Source organism: Myripristis murdjan, chromosome 8 (genome assembly GCF_902150065.1).
Source record: "Myripristis murdjan chromosome 8, fMyrMur1.1, whole genome shotgun sequence".
Taxonomy (NCBI): Eukaryota; Metazoa; Chordata; class Actinopteri; order Holocentriformes; family Holocentridae; genus Myripristis; species Myripristis murdjan.
The window spans coordinates 29621693-29641363 of NC_043987.1; the positions used below are offsets into that span (position 1 = coordinate 29621693).

At 41.5% G+C, this 19671-nt stretch overlaps 1 protein-coding gene across 1 annotated transcript in view; it reads right to left on the bottom strand.

The window, feature by feature from the left end:
* Positions 1-19671, bottom strand: part of tmem104 (transmembrane protein 104) — a 62690-nt gene that overhangs the window by 41883 nt on the left and 1136 nt on the right. Inside the window, exons 3-8 of the mRNA XM_030058638.1 lie at positions 18349-18470; positions 16205-16286; positions 13470-13566; positions 13159-13242; positions 4440-4539; positions 2695-2791 (exon numbers count right to left, since the gene is read on the bottom strand). Coding sequence (XP_029914498.1) covers positions 2695-2791; positions 4440-4539; positions 13159-13242; positions 13470-13566; positions 16205-16286; positions 18349-18470 — 582 coding nt within the window. The remainder of the gene's footprint in view (positions 1-2694; positions 2792-4439; positions 4540-13158; positions 13243-13469; positions 13567-16204; positions 16287-18348; positions 18471-19671) is intronic.

A 19671-nucleotide genomic window follows, 5' to 3' on the forward strand; every position in this document is an offset into this window, starting at 1 on the left:
TGATTTTAAGTTCCTTCAAGCTTAAAACAAGACTGGTGCCAGTAAATTATGAGGTTAAACCCCATGTCATAACGCTTCACAAAAATATTAAGTAATGACTTGGAAGTGCCAACAAATTGACAGAACAAATTCGACAGAAAATACTACCATCTGAGAAAAACCTCACCAAAAGCCTTTTCAGAATCCACTGATATTTAAGTCTCTACTAGTAAAAATCAATATAAGAGTTATGTACAAGAGTATGTGCAAGTATTTCCCATGTGACACGTTTTAAAATTGCAAAAATGCAATGTAAACGACTCGACCGAAGATTACATATCAGCATTATTTCAATTTCTTCACATACAGTGACAGGCTTATTCCATTTGAGATGAAGGAGAGGGAAAAAAAATAATTTATTGGTGAATTATTTTGAGTTGGCTCATTCTATTAAAATGAGAGAGGACAGAGACGGGAGGAAAAGAGGGGAGGAGGGAGGCAGAGAAATAATACAGGAGGAAACCAGCACATCTATCACTGTCGTCCTGCAAAGTTAAAGCAAGAGTGAAAATCACCAGAGTTTGGCTCTCTTAAGTCTTCAAGGGCACACGCACACACTTCCTCTGGGCTGCAGAGGTGAGGCGTCAGGGGAGGCGGGAGTGAGCGGGGGACTCAGAGGACCCAAAGCCTCTCTGACCTGAATCTGACAGTAATGCAGACAGGGCTTGGCACGTTATGGCTCTGTCGGGGCTCTGGAAAGTCTGGTCTTGGTCCAGAATGCTTTCCAGATATCTCGGACTTGGCTCGGTCTCGACTCAGAACTGACTTAGTCCTGAAAAAAGGTTGTGATTTTTATTGACGTTTGGTTTTATTTCACTCCAGCTGTATAAGCAGTTAAATGCTGGGGCATACTCTCCGAGATTTGGCAAGGATGTTGCAGTCTATAATGTTATTTAAATGATGGTGCTGGTACGCCTTGTTATTGCACCGGGTTCTCTGTGGGAAATGATGTCACTAGAAGCACAAGCAAATGAGAATATTCTCCAAAATGGCTTGTTGGGATCTAGGTGACAAAAGCCTTGCAGAATAAGTTACAGTTAAAATAAGTTATGGTCAAAGTCACTTGCACAAATCTGTGCATAGTCCTCATGATTCTATGTAGTCATTTGTCAAGGTCAAAGTCAAGGTAATTTTTTATTGTCGTTAAGGGGCAATTTGTTGCACAGCCAGCTGTAAATATAATCATCCTAAACAATCAACACACAAACAATTACATAATGTTATTCAAAAGGCCAATGGCAGCAGGGACAAATGAGTTCTTCAATCTACTGGTCCTGCATCTTGGCACATTATATCTGTGACCAGATGGAAGCAACCTGAACTCACTGAACAAGGGAAAACTACGGTGAGCAAAGATTGACTGCAGCTCTGACTTTGAACACCTGGGAGAGGTCATTTAGATTTGTGCCTGCAATTTTACTGCCCAATCTAACAATTCCTTCTAACCTGTTCCTGTTTTTCAAGGTAAGTGACCCAAACCTAATAAAACACTCCCATAAAGGTGATGCCAACATTAAAACTTCTGAGCTTCCGATAACACAAACAACATCGGTATTTGGTTCAAAAGTTATTTATCATTAATTTTAACTATTGTCCCATTTACTTGTACTGTGGAAAAACTCAAACAGCCTGACCATAAATCACAGCAGGATGAACAGGAGAAGGCTTCCTCAAGTTACATATCATTTCCTTTGTTTTAGACACATTTATGTCCAAGAAGAAGCATTTGCACCAGTCACTAAATTATTTTACCACTGGGCCACAGTTATATCATTACTGAGCAGAGACACACAGAATCATCTAGGAATTTGATAATATATGTCTGCCCTCATAATTAGGACTGGGCATCGTTCAGAAATTTTTGATACTGGCACCAGTGCTAATACCTTGACTTTGGTCCTTAATGATACCTCTTTCAATGCCAATTTTACAAAATCTCATTATAAATCAATGTTATAGCATCTCTGGGTGGAACGACGTGTAATGTTAGACAGCCAGCCACCAGCATTATTAGATCATGATACAAGCATGCTGCACGCTTACTGGCTCAATGACGCTGATGGGATTTACTCCTTAGGTGCTGAAATTTGGCACCAAATGCCATGCAGTATCAAGTTTTGGTACCATGGCATTTTTCGATGCTCGATAAATGTTGTTGATAGGTGTTGAAGCAATTTGTTTGGTGCCCTAAAAATACTGAAGTTCAGTACCAATCCCTTCTCATAATAACACTGACACTCATTTGTATATAAAACAATAAAGGGTATCAGATAAAACGCGACTGACTTTCACCTTTTGAGACGGTCCGTCAGTTAAAAAGTCAACCTACCAGCATAATAATCTAGGGTCATGTTGTGGATGTTGGTAAGTTCATCTGCTAAAATAGGAGGTTGGATACAGGCCTGTTGGAGTGATTTGCAGTTAAATCTGCATTCCTGTTCATTTCTCCTGTTCACTATGGACTGGACTGAGCTAGACCAGGTCTTGGAATTGATTTTGACTACAGCAGTGTGGAATGCAGCCCCGGTTCTGTCCAAACAATGGGGATTTAGGAGGAGGGGGTGTATCACTGGCAGGCTCTCCTTTCAGCTGCTGGGCCAGAGATAGCAGAGTAAAACTAGGTCCAACTTTTCGGAAGGGGGAGTCTGTACTTACCAGAAACACCCTGTAAGCGTCTTTCCTCGTGACAGGACCCCAGCATGGGTCTGTATCGTTGTATTTCACACTTCCGGCACTGCAGGAGTGGTTTCCGCTGCACAGGAAGAGACACACACACAGCTTTAATATGTGACCCGGGCCTTGTGAGAATTGATTGATGTTGCCATGTGAAAATGCTCTATCCACGGCCATGACACAGTCACACCTAGTTCATCATGAGTGCCTATTTTAAAAGTACAATGTGTCACTTCCTGCTGTTGCCTGAGCTTGTGTACAACCGAGACACCATGAGTTGAAGCTGAACTACTGCTGTGTGGAGCAGAGGTGACGAAAAGGTTCTCTTGATGAAACCCTCCAGAGTATCACTCAAAAGCAATTACAAAACCCTATCATTGTTGTGTGGCAGACGGAGCCTCAATAAAATCATCAGGTTCAGCCCAAGCCACTAAGAAGTCTGCAGTTAGTGCCTTCAGGCAAAGCGAATTGCTTTTGAAGTGTCTCCGCTCCATCTCACATTTATTCTTGCTGGAAGGTTAGCATCAGCCAAGGTTTTGACCATACTGAGGAAGAATTAAATAAACCTGCTGGGTGATTTTTAGGCAATTATTGTTAGCCATTGTGGGTAAAAGGTGCTTAGCGTCTGAAACATAATGCAAATGTAGTCCTCTGTGAGAAAATAGTTTTACATAGTTTAACATCTCAAATTATCACGATTAGTCAAGTACCTTCACAAAAAGCTGAGCACCCAAACTGAGGCCCGATTCAGAATTGGCTTTAACATCCGCCCTGGGTCATCCAATCGCAAGTGGACAGCAGAGGCGGATAACCAAGCATATCTTGCATTATCATGAGTCTCAATCGTCTGATCAACCTCAAATCGGTCAGAATGAACTCTTTCCTTTCCTATTTCTCTGTATTCTCCACCCATCGAATTCTCTATCTCTAGCCCATTCATGAAGTAGTTTATGCCTAGCCCCTCTATTTTTTGGATTACCTTACAAAGATGAGAGGCATTAGTGTTCACACTACAAATGCTATGTGGCCGAATGTGTCCCTGACAACCTCCACAGGTGGTTTCATAGATTAGATCACAGTGCATTTCAAAGACATACTGGACCCCGTTCACACCTGCACTTGAGATGGGATCACCTGAGATGCATGTTCAACCGAGCGTGAGGGGAGTCAGTGATGTTAAACAGAGTGATAAGATAAAGTAGTGGTGAAAAGATTTATTTACTGCTTTATAAATCATCCTCAAAATGAGGCTTGAGGCACCGCCTGAATGTGACAATAACATTTCTGCAAAGAGCATTATTTCAGCTGTCACCATGGAGCCTGTACTTATCAAACCAAAACAATACTGAAGGCCGATGGCTAATTCCTTCATCTAGGCTCTGGAGGCCAAGTCTAACAATATGAAATACTTTATTCACACCGGGTCTGGCCAATACAATTGCAATAAAACCCTATCTGGAGGTCAGGCAACAGGAATCAAACGCCAAGAGCATCACAGGGAGGTCAGGAGGGCTAAAGGCCTCCATCCACCAAACTTTATTGTTATGCTTTTGAGCTCAAAAGGTCAGAATATGGGATGGAGACAGAGGGGGCAATAAGAGGGGTGAGTTTTCCTGCCACTTCTGGAAGTAAGAAATGATTCAGGGTCCTTCATTTCATTTCATTTCATTTCAGAATAAAAATTAAAACAAATGTGCTAAAATAGGGGAAAAATAAGTCGGTCTTACCAGGCAACTTCCATTAGTGATATAGGTACAGCAGCTGCATAGATGGCCAGGTCTCCGTACAGATAGACTATGATGCAGATGTAGAACATATTGACTCCAACTAGAAGACAAAAACAATCCAATCAAGATGAGTATACATGAGTTGGCATTCTGAATGTGCTTCTGAATGTGCCATGTCTGCCAGCGTGCATATATTCATCACGTTCATGTGGCAGCGTGAGCCCTCAGGTTGATGAGCAAACACATTTTTCATCTTTACCAGCCGTCCAAACAACCAATAATGAAATATGGTAGATGCAACCTGTGTGTCAAGCCTAACTGCTAAGGTGCCATCTCTATTAAAGCCAATCTCGCCCACACCTCCACTCATTACATCTCTCCATCCCTTTTCTGGGACAGCATTCTCGACAGGAGCAGCACATCTCACTGCTCCGCCGAAAAATATTGATTGCGCTAATTAAAAAAGTAATCACTTCATGATGGAAATTCTCCTTGTTACCTTTTAATCTCCACACCGACAAGCTTTTAACCGTTTGCCCTTCTGCCACCCCCCTCCACGCACCCACTGGCAGCCCATCTAAGCTGCATTCCCAGTCCAGGATCGAGGGCTTTCAACAGGAGACAGATCATCATGTTGTGCCAGACATCCATCATGCACTTGAGCTATCAGAGGGAGGTTCAACCGTCCAACTGGACTCCTCTGCTAATTCATTACTGCCAAGGAAATTAGAGCATGGAGTCCATTAAAAAGGAATAAAAAGTGACAGATTTACAGCGTTATGGGCAGAACAGACTCTTCTTTTATGAATAAAGGTCTGACAGTGGCCTACTCATGCTGCCTTTGAAACAGTTAAATTAAGCCTGAATCGATATAGAAAACTTTAAAGCAAAACTGGCCTGCTACAGCGTTGGGTTTTGTAGTTACCTGGGCGTTATATGAGTCCACGTGGTGGTGAAATATTCTCATTAGTTTGTTAATGCTCTCCTGGGCTGCTAATCCACAGCGGAGTAGTTGCATTTCTCAATTCACTCCCAAAACAACACTTTCACAACCACTTGAACGACCGTGAACAAAGCGGATTATGAGGATGTGGACTCATAAAGCCTAAGGAACAATACAATTCAACAATCCTCTGCCAAAGCTAAATTCTGGTTTAACTCATGTAGCTGACATGTCACAATTTTTACAACATAGTGGGAGACCAGGGCACCCTCAAGTCACTCTGAACATTATATATGCATTATATATCCAACAGAGCAAGTCAGCTGCCATATCTCCATGTCAGCCTTCTGCAAAACAACAGAACCACTGCATGTGACAAATGTTATGAGTGCAACAGAAATTCTTTTTTAACTTTTTCCTAGTAACCACCATAATCCAGGAAAGGTATTCCACTGACTGCTGTCACACTCACCTTTTTCTGTCTTTGTCAGTTCATCCTCGATACAGCTGTACATTGGAGAGACATGGCAAATTCTTAACTGGGAGAAACTAATTTATTTCTGGCTGTAGGCTGTCATGCTTATCCAGACCTATCCACTAATATCACTTCACTTTGTTTCGTGTGCTGGGCCGGAAAAGTAAAAGGGCTGCTGGAGCTGCTGTTTGTAATGAATAAAAAGGTACTTGCAGGTAAAAAAGAACCGAGATTTGTATTTCTTCAGCGTATCGCAGTATAAAACAGCACTTGAGACTAAGTTAAATATCCTCTTATCTGTGTGTTCACTAGTGTTGTACCATAATAAGTTGTGAAGATGGGGATGGAGCGATAGGGTAGTTCTCAGTGTACCATCATCCAGCTCCAGAGGAAAAAACACATATCACTCTTCTCTCATGATAAATCCACTGATTCAGATCAGACCAGAGGGGACTATCATCAATCTTATCACCTATATTGTCCTAAGACATGCTAAACACATTTTAAATGCAACAATATTTGTCTTGAAGTAGCTGGTTCTATTGGACAACTCACTTGCACAGCTTTGAGAGATTAATTAAAAGGGGCACTTTCTTAAATTAGAAGAGAAATTAGCACAGGCTGTCATAACTGAAGCAGGCCACTTTTAACTTTCAGCACTCTTGGAACCCTAATCCGTCACAAACCCTCAAAGTGCCACCCACATATTAGGAAGAATTGCTGGGGAAAAAGATCTTAAAGCATAACAGTGGCCCTATTTTCCAGTCGTTTTCCATCAAAATCTTGTCAATTGCTTTACTTCCTACTTTTCTCCTTTTTTTAAAAAAATAGAGCTAGGCATCTTGCTTTCCTGGGTGCTGCTCATACAGTCCTATAGGGCTGACGGATGCTCCAAAATTCAGCACCAAAATTACCTGGAGCATGTCTTTTTGAACATACAAAAACTCACTCTGTAATGAGACACGTCAATAAAAACATCTAATTACTAGAAGAGTGCACACAGTATAGTGCAGATCCCCCTTTTCCAGACTATAGGCTACCCCAATGTTGTTCAAATTGCAAAAAAATAAATCACTGTATATTTCAAGACAGCACAGAAAACATATCATAAAACTCCCAAAGCCTCAGAGGACACAAAAGTGACCAAGCTAGAGTGTGAACAAAGTGAGGGAGCAGTGGAGAGACCCAAGTGGTATCCAAAATGAGAGAGAGTAAGAGAGCAGCAGTGGGCGAGCGAGCTAGACAGTGAATAAAGTGAGGGACCAGCATAGAGTGACCCCATAGAGACAGAGCAACGGTGGCCAAGACAGCAGAAATAACAAAATTTCTGCAAAGGTTTGAATCACCGCCACCACAAGAGGTTCTGCAGACAGACACACAGACACACACTTCACCACACAGGCTGCCACCTGACAGAGATACTAAAAGCTTAATGCCTTTCTTGTAGAGTTCAAATAGTAACTTGGCGTACTGCTTGAACTCTTCCTTGTTGACTTAATATCTACCAGCTATAGCTGCCAATGGGCTGTTACTGTGTAATATTGTATAAACTCAATAATGAATAGTTGTCCGTTCAGGCTTAAACTGAAAATTAAACATATATGTCCCGTTACAGAGAGAGCATCGAAGCATGCCTTTGTTTACGAAGACATGATGAGTGCTTTAGGGGTTGATTTGGGGTAAAACTGCACACCCTGACAAGCAAGATTTAAGCAGCTCTGTTGTGAAGTGATAAATGAGATTTTGGTCAGAATCAATTGGTATGATAACATGATGGGAAATTTGGGTCCACGCCGAAAATGACCAAAGTTATGCCTTGAAGCTTAGAGTGAGAAAATTAATTCCTCCTCAGTCTTCTACCTCACGTCTTCAGTTGAAGAAAAATTCTCTCTCTATTTCTGCATAATGCCTCCATCTGGCACAATGAAGACCAAGCCTATTAGTGACTCTGTGGCAGAAGGGAGAAACAGGCCATACTCCTCTCCCCCTGTCAGTAAGCGATAGCAGGCCGAAGACTCCACATGACCGAAAGGATGCAGGCCTGCCAGGCACCGTAACTAATATTTCTCCATTACCCACAGCCACAGGCTCAAATGCTGCAAAATGGGTCTTCACCTAGGAGTCCAGTCCTTCTGTAGCTGGGTAACACATCATCATCCATCATCACACTGCCTCTGATGGACAGCAGCCCCGATAGCCACTGTAATGGCAGAGGCTTGAGAAAAGAGGAGTCAGCCTCAAGGACAGAAGGCTGCTGAAAGATCCACTGTGCATAATACAGGTGCACAATACAGGCAGATACTGGTTCTAATTTTATCACGTTTCACAAGTTTAACAATATTGATATGTATTTCCGCTAAGTTATTTGTCTATTTTGTAGTCGAAATAGCATTTTTGCCTGAAATGCCCATCCCTGGTCACATGACAGCTCTACTTATGCTGCACTGTTTATTGTTTTTTTGCTTGCAGACTTTGTGCAGAGTTAATTCTTCCAGGCTTAGAGGTCCTTTTTCTAAGTATATTACAGAAAGTGCTCAAATATATTATTTTGGGTGATTGATTAAGTGTAATATTAAAAAAAGGAAAATGGATCTCTTGTAAAGTTAAATTATCTTCATGGTGTTTGATCACAAAAGACTCAGAAGAATATGTCGTTAAAAGTCTCTGAAATAAAAATGAGTCTATTTCATTTTAGCTTTAAATTTTTCCTAATTATCCTCCCCTTCATTTTATTCACTTCAAATTCTGCTTTCTTGTGGGAATATCCAAGTCAAACTCTGATTAATCTAAAATTTTAGACGTTCACAAATCAATTCCAAATTGAGCCAACCATGGAAGACAACAACACAGACAACAATACATCTCTAAAATAAGTAAAAAGGACAGCAGAGAGCTGGAAATGTCCAATTTGGGTCTGCTTTGACAACAAACAAGCTTTGTGCAATGTAAGTAACGTTCAGCTATCCGGTCTCTTCATCAATAAATCAAATATGTTAAGTAATCTGCACTGACATCGCTTTGTTGTGCCAAGAACTGGAGGCAGGGGAAGAAACGACAACAAACAACTGCGTACCAGCACTCTCCCTTTAGATTTAATGACCTGAACGTGGGTCTAAATGCCCACAGCATTACCACAGGGAAATACTGCATTTTACAGACATGTCCCATTTGTGAGTCACGTCTGTCAGAAGAGGCAATGGGCATACAACAACAAAATCCCAGTCATTTTCTGAACCACTTTGTCAGCAATTTCTTTGATTTGGTTCAATTTTGGGATGTAGCTAATGAAGCCTCAGTCATGAGAAATGTGAACCACCTACAGCTCTGGGTATGCCAACTATCAGGAAACACTGCTGAGGTCTAAGAGTCATGACAAAGTTATTGGTTACAATACAAAGGGCTTTTCTCCAGTTTAATTTTGAAACCTAAATTAAGCTTTCACTGAACAAGCTCCACTCTGGGGACTGAAAATTGTTATATTGATCTGAAGTAATAATCACAGCTGAGCCATAATTGCATGCCCCCTGAAATTAAAGTGCATCTTTTACAAAGTCGACAGGGAAAACTATGCTGGCCGTGGCTTATGGTAATTGTATTGGTTGAAAGCTGCCACAAACATATCCATTTATCATCTCATTGGCACTGGCTCCCTTCATTTTTTTCCCCAGTGCTCTTAATGCACAAGTATGACATTTAAGTAAAAGTCATTTAAGTATTAAAAATGAATGTGCCCATGTTTGGATCTCATTAAAGACAGGACGCAGGGTTACAGTTGTCTAAATTAGTATTCCTCACAATGGCTTTCTGTATGGCAAGTGGAGGACAGCTCATGTTGAAGGAGCAGTCGCTCTGTTTGCACAGCCGCCATGTTAGCCACCACATCACACCAGACAGGCTAAGACAAGATGCTGACGCAAGGACGGACCTCTGTTATTTCCTTTCTTCGTGACTTTAGCCAAAGTCGTCTTCTAATCAACTTTCAAATCATCATCATTGTGAAGGTTAGAGGAACACCTTTCCACTGTGGTGCAGATAAACCAGAGCCCATCAACATTCCTGTCAGTGGCTGCAGGTCAGGCTGATACGATACCCATGGCCTTCTTCCAAGCCTGCTTTACTGCTGTTACTGTTGCCATGTCAATTTCAGCCCAGGAGGAAGTCAGATGCCCTCCAAGAGTGTCTCTTAAACAGCAGGGGCAAAGCCTTTTAATTGGAAAGGTGTAGGAAAGAGAGTAAGGGTGCAATCACACCTATAGTTGGGTCTGAACAGTAACAGAAAAGTTGACTTTGTTGCATGTGTGTACTCGATTCATTTAGGGTGACACTCCCTGTTCACATGCAGATTAGTGGTTGTAAATAAAAGTCCAATGGACTCACAAGTAGCTTGTTTACTAGACGAACTTTCAGAAACCTGTCATCATGCTAGGGTTGAGATGTAGCTGAATAAGTACTGAATTAGTCCAGACGTCAGTTCACCCTTGCTTCATTTTGTTAAGACAGGCTCTCCAGGAGTGAGGAACTGCATCTTCTGTAGTCGTTACCTCCATTTTTCTTGATGGCATTGTTGTAGGTTACTTTTGGAACTTAATTTTAGTTTTGTTTTAGAAATTTGTAGCTTAGGTTACTTCAACCCTTTGTCTATGTGGTTCATGCCTTCTGTAAATGTCTTCTCGGAGGTTAACGCAAAGGAAAAACTATCTTCTTTGTCAGACAAAAGAGGCATTTAACAAAGAACTGCCTCTATGGAGCGCGGACAAAGTCACATCTTTGGAAGAAAGTGACAGGAGTACGATTTGAGTGGTAGAGAGTTTGTTCATTTAATGGCAACTGAGTTTGGTTGGCACTACTCATACCTGGCCTAATAAATCCAACTGAAGATGTAAACACTTGGTGTGTCTGTAGACATATTCAAGAAAAAAACACTCATTACAAGTGTTAGCTTATTGCCATGAACTTTCAGTTTATAACAAAGAGCCTGCAGTGTTAGTATTTCATAGGCAGATTCCCCCTTTCTAGGGGGAATCTTAAAACTCCTGACACAGATGTGAACTGGGAGCAATGCGTCTTGAAGACACAATATGATCCCATCCAATCACCCAAACCATCCTCGGAGGTGGCCAGAGACGACTTGCATTTGTTGCATAAACACTAAATGCACCCCGATGTGAGCCTGACAACATCGAAGGTCCACCTGTTCACTTTGTGGAAGGAAGGAGTGTTTGATGAGTGGCTTGTTTGCAGTAAAATGGTGACGTCTTCCTCAGCTAATCCATAAAGAGGTTGGGCACCACTGCTTTGTGAATAGAGAGAGATAAGAGAGATAAGTAATAGGATGAGTGGGGAACACTGGGATGATAGCAAAATTATGGAATATAAAAGTGAGAAGGAAGAGGGGGACAGAGGAAGAAGGAAAGAAGTAATTCTGACAGATGTGAGGTTGATCTCAAATCCAATCACGAGTCACTGGACGCGCTTTTGAAACGCAGGATAATGCAAGGTGTGAACAGTGACCTGTCTCCACTGTCCTCAGATGGACATTAAGACCGAGTCTGAACAGGGTCTGTGTGTGCGCCATTCTGATCACACGAAGGGTGGCTGCACCCGTGCATCCAGCGAATAACAAGTTTCTTGACATTGTTGTCGTATCAGAGCCCAGCACGGCTCCAAAACTTAAAAGAATTAACTAGAACAAGCAGGGGTCATCCAGGGTCAAGTGGACAGCAGAGTGGGCCTGGCATACATTTTCCGATTAGAGGTCTCACCTGGCAATGAGTCTGCAGCCCCTACCTTTACTAATACTGCTTAAGTAGCCCATTAATGCCAGTACCACATTAATCAATGGTGGACCAACAACTCTTCGAGAGAGCAGAGTTATAGTAGACTCTTAATAAAATTACTTTGGATAAAACCCGTTTGCTGCACCCTGAAGAAGGTTAAGTGTGGCTGCAATGTATATTTGAAGTTTTCTTTAACATAACTGCCTCACGATTCTTCTTCGATTTCATTGTTTTCACACCTAAGATTACCTGTAACAGCAGCTTTACTTAACCTGTTCGCCTAAGCATTTGTGTTACACATATCGCAGTTCACTGTCTGCAAGCAGTTTATTACATCCGGTGCTGTCTTGACAGACAAAAGAGCTGCGTTTTCCCCATTCCTCTGTCACCATGCGCTGGGATTTGTGCCCATCTAATTCATTTCTGATTAGAGTCACTGGGCAGCTCTCCCGCCGCATGGGGAGATGGAAGAAGAGAGAGAGAGAGAGACAGAGGGAGAGACGATTTATTTCTTTACTACCAATCAATACCTCCTCATCCCTCACCTGCACACAGTGCATTCCACAATGAGAAAGATCATCAGCAAAGACTCTTTGAGCACTTCACCTTTAATAAGACGATCAAGAACGAACTGAAAGGGCTGCGGGGAAGAGAATGTGACGCAGCTCTGACAGCATGAGCGCGCCTGTATGTAGGGGTGTGTAACGGCATGCATGAGTGAGCTCATACGTGGGTGTGAACACAGGTACTGTGTGAATAAACGTCTGCATGTGCACTCTGAGTGTATGTGTATGTGTGTATGTATGTGTGCGTGTGTGTGTGCCAAGTGCTCCACCTAGTGTTCACATGATGGCACTAAAGAGAAAGATCAGCACAGATGATGTTGTCAAAGCTTTGACCTTTTGTTGCTCCTTTATTCCTGAGGTAGCAACAGGGATGCTGCAGATTGCTGAGTCAATTACATGGTTAATGTTAACTGGAGTAACTGGCCGTCGTAACATAACTAGGCAAAGAAAGAGAGAAGACGGGGGGCATGCAGCATGGAGACAGGGCCAGCACAACATTTCTGACGTAGTTAAATAATGTTAAGCATCAAGGTTGTTCTGTTTCTCGTTCAAGGTGAACATGATTCTGCTCTCAATTCGCTGCCACAAGGTAGCAGCGCTTTCATTAGCTCCCCTATCACTCAGGCAGAAGCTTTAACATCTTTGCCACTAGTGCAGCCTGCCCACATGCACACACGCACACATACACACACACACACGGGAGATTAAACAGCAGTCTTGATGGGGTCTCAAACAGGTAATTACAACCAAAGGCAATTTATCCATATATAATTACATCCCATTAGAGAGACTCTCTTTGTGAATGTGAGAGTTAGGCATAAAAAGGTGAAGAAAAAAAATCTTCCCACACACGCTTTAATACTAAGCGATAAATGTTACACGTGGGTGATGAGTGGTGTCAGCAGTTAATTGAATAATGGGCTGAGCACACAGGAGTTCAAGGCCAGAAGAATAATACCTTTGTTGAAGAACATGGAGGCCATTTGACCCATCTCGACCCTTTCCACAATGTCAAAATGATCGACGTGCCCTCCCGATCTCTCTGCGAAAACATAAAGATAAAGTCCATCAAAAGCACAGATAGTTTAGATTGTCATGCACGGTGACAGAGATAAAGGTTACGGAGACAATTTATGTTTTACCACTGAGGAAATTCAGCGGTTAAACATGGAGTGACACAAAGGCAGCGCTGTGACATTGAAGGGGCTCATCCTTTGATGCTGCCTCATTAAAATGTGCCTTTATTTTGATGCAGAGCACAACACTCACGAATAGACAGGATGGGTCTCGTCTCCGGCTCCGCGCGGCCCCTGACAATGACATCATCATCATCTGAATAGTCGGAGGTGGAATCGCTGTCATTGACCTGTGGAGGAAGATGTTAGTTAAGAATCAGGGTGTGAAGTTTTGGTTGGCCATTTTCCTAACGGCAGCTACTAATTTCTCAGTGTGAGCAACCGTCAGTTTACAAGCTATTAACACAATGTTTATTTGCTCTATATATGACGCAGGGGAAGGCAGCATCTGGAAATTGTTTGGAACAGCTGGGGTGCACTTTGGAGAATGGAGGACGCTCCTGTTCACACAAAGCAGATATTGAGCCCACCCGTCCCGGCACCCCACCCATCCCTCCGCGTCACAAGCCCTCGCATAAATCTTCATTTCCCAAATTCTCGGCAGATTAATTTCAATTAACTGTCAATAACAGTCAACACTGAGGATGTCATTAGCTGAATTAATAAGAGAAACAGCGGCTGCGAAGAAATGGAGAGGAAGCAGAGATGAGGTCTGACAGGAGCGACTGGCTCTGTGACAAACAATAAGCGAGCACCAGCAAAACAAACTTACAGCATCCAACAAAGTGACAGATTAAGATGTGCAGCCCTGGATCACAGTCAGAAAATCATCCTTGCCTTAAGGCAGCAATACGCTAACAACAAAGTCAGACTCGCCTGAAATAGAAACACAATTACACATGGCGCCGCATACAAATTTGTGTATACCCGTTGCAGATTCATATTGTTTCTTTATTTAAATTCAGCACCAGTGAATTGGAAAAGGACATGGAGCCATTTTTCCTCGGGGCAAGCCAACACATCATGTAATATTTTAGATTCAATGCATTCTGTCACACAGAGGAGGTCGGTGAACGAAGAATTCAACTTGCTCAGGCAGCAAACCTGTCTGTCTTTCCATACAAATGCACTGTCACCTTTACATCACTGGGTAAAAATCAACACGAGCAGAACAATTTTTTGAACAAACTTCCATGGGACTTTCACATAAAATATATGACAATGCGTCATTTTACAAAGAAGCCTTTATTCTCTTGAATATGCTTCACTTGAGCAGAGAGAAATAGTAATAAACGGCAAGCATTTCCACTTTTCTCCCTCTCGTTTTCGATTATGTGGGAGGAAAAGCTGCGAGCGGTAAGTGAGCTATGAATCAGGGCCGTGTGTTTGTGGCGCTGTCAGAGCCAGGCCATTGTCCTCCAGCTCATAACTCCTCAGCTGGAAATCCAACGGCATTAAGCAAGATGACTTCTCTACCAGGAAAGAAAACATAAGCTAAGGGCAATCCATTTAGGGCAAAGATGGTCTTTCTGTTAGTCAAAATAAAAATGACTGAAGACTTTGTTATTTCCCGCAGTGACAAGTGGGTTAAAAAGGTCGATTCAAATTTTATTTCTTACTGACGTGACAAGAGACACATTTTCCTAGGGCTGCACAATAAAAGAGATATTATAATTATCCCTTTAAAAATACCCTATAAAAGTTTAATTTCTTTTTCAAGGTTTGAATATGAAATGTTTCACAGGCTACTAATGCTTCTTCAGCTAGAGAAGCGGATGACAAGCATGTGGGTCCCCCTCAACAAAAGTTCAAGCGACTGTGCAGAAAAAGAAATCCCCTCGGCCACAAAACTTAACTCAAATGAGGAAGACATTGTCAGTAACGGAGGTCGTTCAGTTTTGGTGGTGTGGAAATACTCTGAGAATCAGTAGAGTGCAATGCAAATAAAAAACAAAGTTCCTTTTTAATTATGCTTGGAGCCACACCAGAAAATCAGATATCACTACAAATCTGTTTTATCCTTTGAAACAGTGCACTAAACATTCTTCTATCATCCCATGCTTGTAAAAACTGACTGAATATCACTTTGAAATTGTCTTTACTCTGACACATAAAATGATAATAGTGAGAACAGCCACTAACAAGAGCTAAGAACCAGAAACGTCCCTGTTCTGCATTTCTGCTAACAATATTTATAACAAATCCAGGGAGTCTACAGATATCAGAGTTAAATTTAATGCTTTTTAATGCTAGGTTTAAGGTCAGTACTGTATATTTTGTCAAGGTCAGAGGTCAGTTTGAGGTAGGAATATGGTGGATGGAGTAGGGTCTTAACTAGAAAACTACATGAACTGTAATAATTACAGTTCCCTTCAGGTTAGAGAGCACGCTGCTACTGTAATAAATCTAACCAGGATGTTTTTCCACAGAAGAGTAAGTCCTGGGATTTTCTGCAATTTCCCTCCACAGGTCAGCATGACAAGTAAATATACAGTGAGCTGGGTCTTCTCCTAGCAGGTAAGTGTAGCAGGTCATTATAAAGGCAGGATTAGCTTCAGGTGTATGACAGCAGAAATGTTGATCGGTGCAGAAGCACTTGACTCATTTCGGCAAAAAGAAACATTTGTGATGAAATTAAGATCTCATATGTTCAAATGTAAGACTAGATTTTTAACTTGGAATTTAAGATGAAGATCTGCAGATACCCTTTCATACAAATGGTTGACACTAGACTCTCCTTTGAATATCTGTCTCATGTGACACATCATATTACCGAGTATTAATTAATTCATGCAAAAGCAAACATCATCCCACTGGGATTATGTTCACAAGCCATGATAACAATGATAAATCATGTACTGATTAAGAGGAAATCACAGTGTGAGCAAGAAGAGTAAAATCCCCCCATGTCAGAGTTTATGATCTCACCTCCTCCTGCTCTCTCCTCTTCCAGCGCAGCTGAGCGTTGGCTGCTGCCATCGCCTCGATCACGAAGGTGGTAGTCATGTAGCTGCCAAAGGGGGGAAGAGGGCACACAGGTCAACAAGCCACCTTTAATTACACTGAGGTTGTAATCAACAGCTCCCGGGAGATAATTCATAGCAACGTGACTGCTACCAGAACACACCGAGCGGTTTGGTCTTCCATTCATGAGAATTATACCATGCAAAGGCAATTAAATTAAGACCGGCAGACAAGTGTGAAATATTGATTGGGTTCTTGCGAGGATTAAATGCATTCTTATACATTATCCAGCAGAGAAATGCCCTGTGTAATTTTATTGTTGTGGATGTTTTATGAACTGGGCCTGTGTTCTTGCCTGTCCTCAGCACCCTGCACCCGCTCGTGTGACCGCCCTCATGCATCACACTGAAACTCTGGAAATCAGCCGCTCTGCATCTCATGTGTTAGCTGTGCCCTTTCATACCACTGACACAACTCACAGCCATGAAGCTCCTCAGTTGAACCCTGGATAACAACAGCTTGTGATTGACAGGAGAAAACCTCCCACTGCTCATTTCTCTGGACAGGCTGCTATCAAAAAAAAAAACAATTGCTCCAAGTTTGAGTGCCTCTTTTGTAGTCTCACCTTGTAAAACTTTTGAATCTGCAACGTGTCAAGAGTCAGAATAACAAATCTGGCATATGATTTTTTTATCAGACTTTTCACCCATCAAACTTTAATCTGATTTTTGCGCTTGAAAGAAACAACAAATTAAATAGTACAACTGCCTACATAAATCAAACTGCTCAAGTCAAAAATACATCTACCTTTAACAAGGCGTCTGAAGCAGCATCTGCACATGTATTTGACAAGGCGACACTGATTTGAGACACGTTACATCTCTGCTTAACCCTTAAGTAATCCAGTATCCTCCGTGCATGTTGAATGAACTATACATCGCCTTTAGGACATGTCTTGTACCTTTTTAGGTTCTCAAAATGTTGTCACCCGGTAATATCTCTGATCGTGTTTGTCATGTGTTATTGTCTGTCTGTCATGTGTTGTCAAGTCTTTTGATGGGCTGAGAAATATCCAGGTGTATAGGAAGAAGTGATGATCACAAACACGTTATTTACATATAATCTGACTCGCCCATCAAATTGGGGGAAACCAGAGACAGAGATGGTATATCAATGATACTATATTCAAATTCAGTCTCAACAGACTGTTTGTTGCAGTCTGACTAGTCATGTTGTCTGTAATAAGTGACCTACACTGTTTGAAAATTATACTATATATTATACTATATTACTATTCTACTAAATTATAGTATATGCTATTACATTTTGTCAGAAATCATATGACTTTCAACAGAAACCACGTTTCAAAAGGGAGCACAAATTCATATATCAAAATTCAAAATTACTGCTAAAGGTCTCTTTCTTACAGACAATTTTCACAAGGATTACGCAAATAATCTGCGGATGTATGAAACAGAGACGGCTGTTTTACTCATCATTTTTTGCAGTCATGAAGCATCAGGTAATGTAACCTATTTTAAGTTCGTTTTCACAGTGTTTTTTCCCTCCGGTGTGTTTATACAGTGTTCTGTTAACTCTCTTATCAGTAGTGTGTAAAAAATGTCCAAAAAATGCAACGCATGTCATGAATTTTTTCACCCATGATCGGAGTGAACATGGTCACAGTATAATACAAAAACGAACAAACTAGACAGTGAATGAAGTGAGGGAGAGTCACAGCAACACTGGCTAGAGAGAGAGAGAGGGAGAGACACAGCGGCGATGGTCGAGTGAGCTAGACAGTGAATGAAACAAGAGAGCAGAAAAAAACAAAACAAACACTTTGCAAAGCTTTTGAATCACGGCAGCCAAGAGAGGTTCTTCATCATAGAGAGCCAGTGGTTTGCCAGATTAGCAGCAGACAGTCACACACACAAACACACACACACACACACACACCCCAAAGACACACAGGACCAAACACACAATCTTCCTCTAGGCTGCGGAGGCCTGGCAGAGATTTAAAAAAAAAAAAAAAAAAAAAAGATCCTGCAGATAACCACACACAGAAGCCAAAGCTTCAGCTCACTTGTCAAAGTGTCACTCACCTCATGAACCCCAGAAAGGAGATGAGCGCCAGGCTCACCACCCAGCCGGCTGTAGCGAAGGCCTTGGGCATGGTCAGAGCTCCTGTGCCCACGATCAGATTGAACATGTACACCAACCCCACCTAGGAAGGATATGGGCAAGGTCAAAGTCTAAGACAGGTATAAGCCTAATATGTACCTGCTGAGACTAAACAGATCTGTAAAGACAGCAAGCTATTTCCTGACACTTCAGAGGCGGACTTGGTGGGGATGCATTTTTACGAGATCCATCTTAAAACAAACAAAAAAAAAGGTCCATTGGCCAATAACTTGGCAAAAAGTATCCAATGAACTACAGTAATAAATAGGCCTATCTCACAAATACATATACATCTTTTCTATAAGGCAAGGACAATAGCTACCAAAAAATTATTTTAGCAAATTATTCAAACATTTATTGCAATCTGTTTAAGTAAGACTGTCAGAATTATCTTTATGTAACATCAAACATACCCACTCATACAGTCGACTTAACATGTGTTATGTTATCGTTCTATTTAGTGATTTTTATTTTTATTCCCTTTTAATTCTGATGAGCTTATTGCTGTTTTTCTACTCTACTTGTGTGCTTATATACCATTTCTTTCCCCCTCCTAAGCCATTTTATTCATGCTGCTGCACTGACCTTATTTCCCCACAGGAACAATAAAGTTTCATCTAACCTTAACAGCCTGCCTGATCTAGATTTTTGTAATGTCTACAAAAAAAAAAAAAAAAAAAAAAACCTCAGTATAAAGTCTTTTTCAGTTTCATGAATGAGCAGTACCAGGCAAACGAGATGATTAATAAACAAATGCAAAAGAAGACAACTGGGCTAATTGGGCAGCACTTAGCCCTATTGAGTAGCAGAGAGCTTTAATGATTCAAAGCTTCAGCTCCCTGGAACAACACTTCCCCAGCAGAGAGAGAGGCTTTGTGGTGAAGTCTTGCAGACATGAGCAAAGTCAGGGATTTTACTGAGTGTTCAAAACTGAGCACGGACCAGAAAGAGGACTGATGTTACAAAAAAGGGTGTGTAAGCATTATAGTTTCCTCTTTCGAACAATGACAAACGCATTCACCGCTACCCTTTCCGCTGCATCATCACCATCATCTCTTACTGTCTGACATTTCTGATTAGAATGCCCTTAACACATCATAATCATGAAAAACACAGGGAGGCAGTACATTTTACGTGGCACGGGATGTGCATGTACTCATCCATGAGGTCAAAGTTAAGTTAAAGGACCTTAAGTTTGCAATCAAAGTATTGTAAAAATTTGTTTACTTCAAATTCCAACGTGC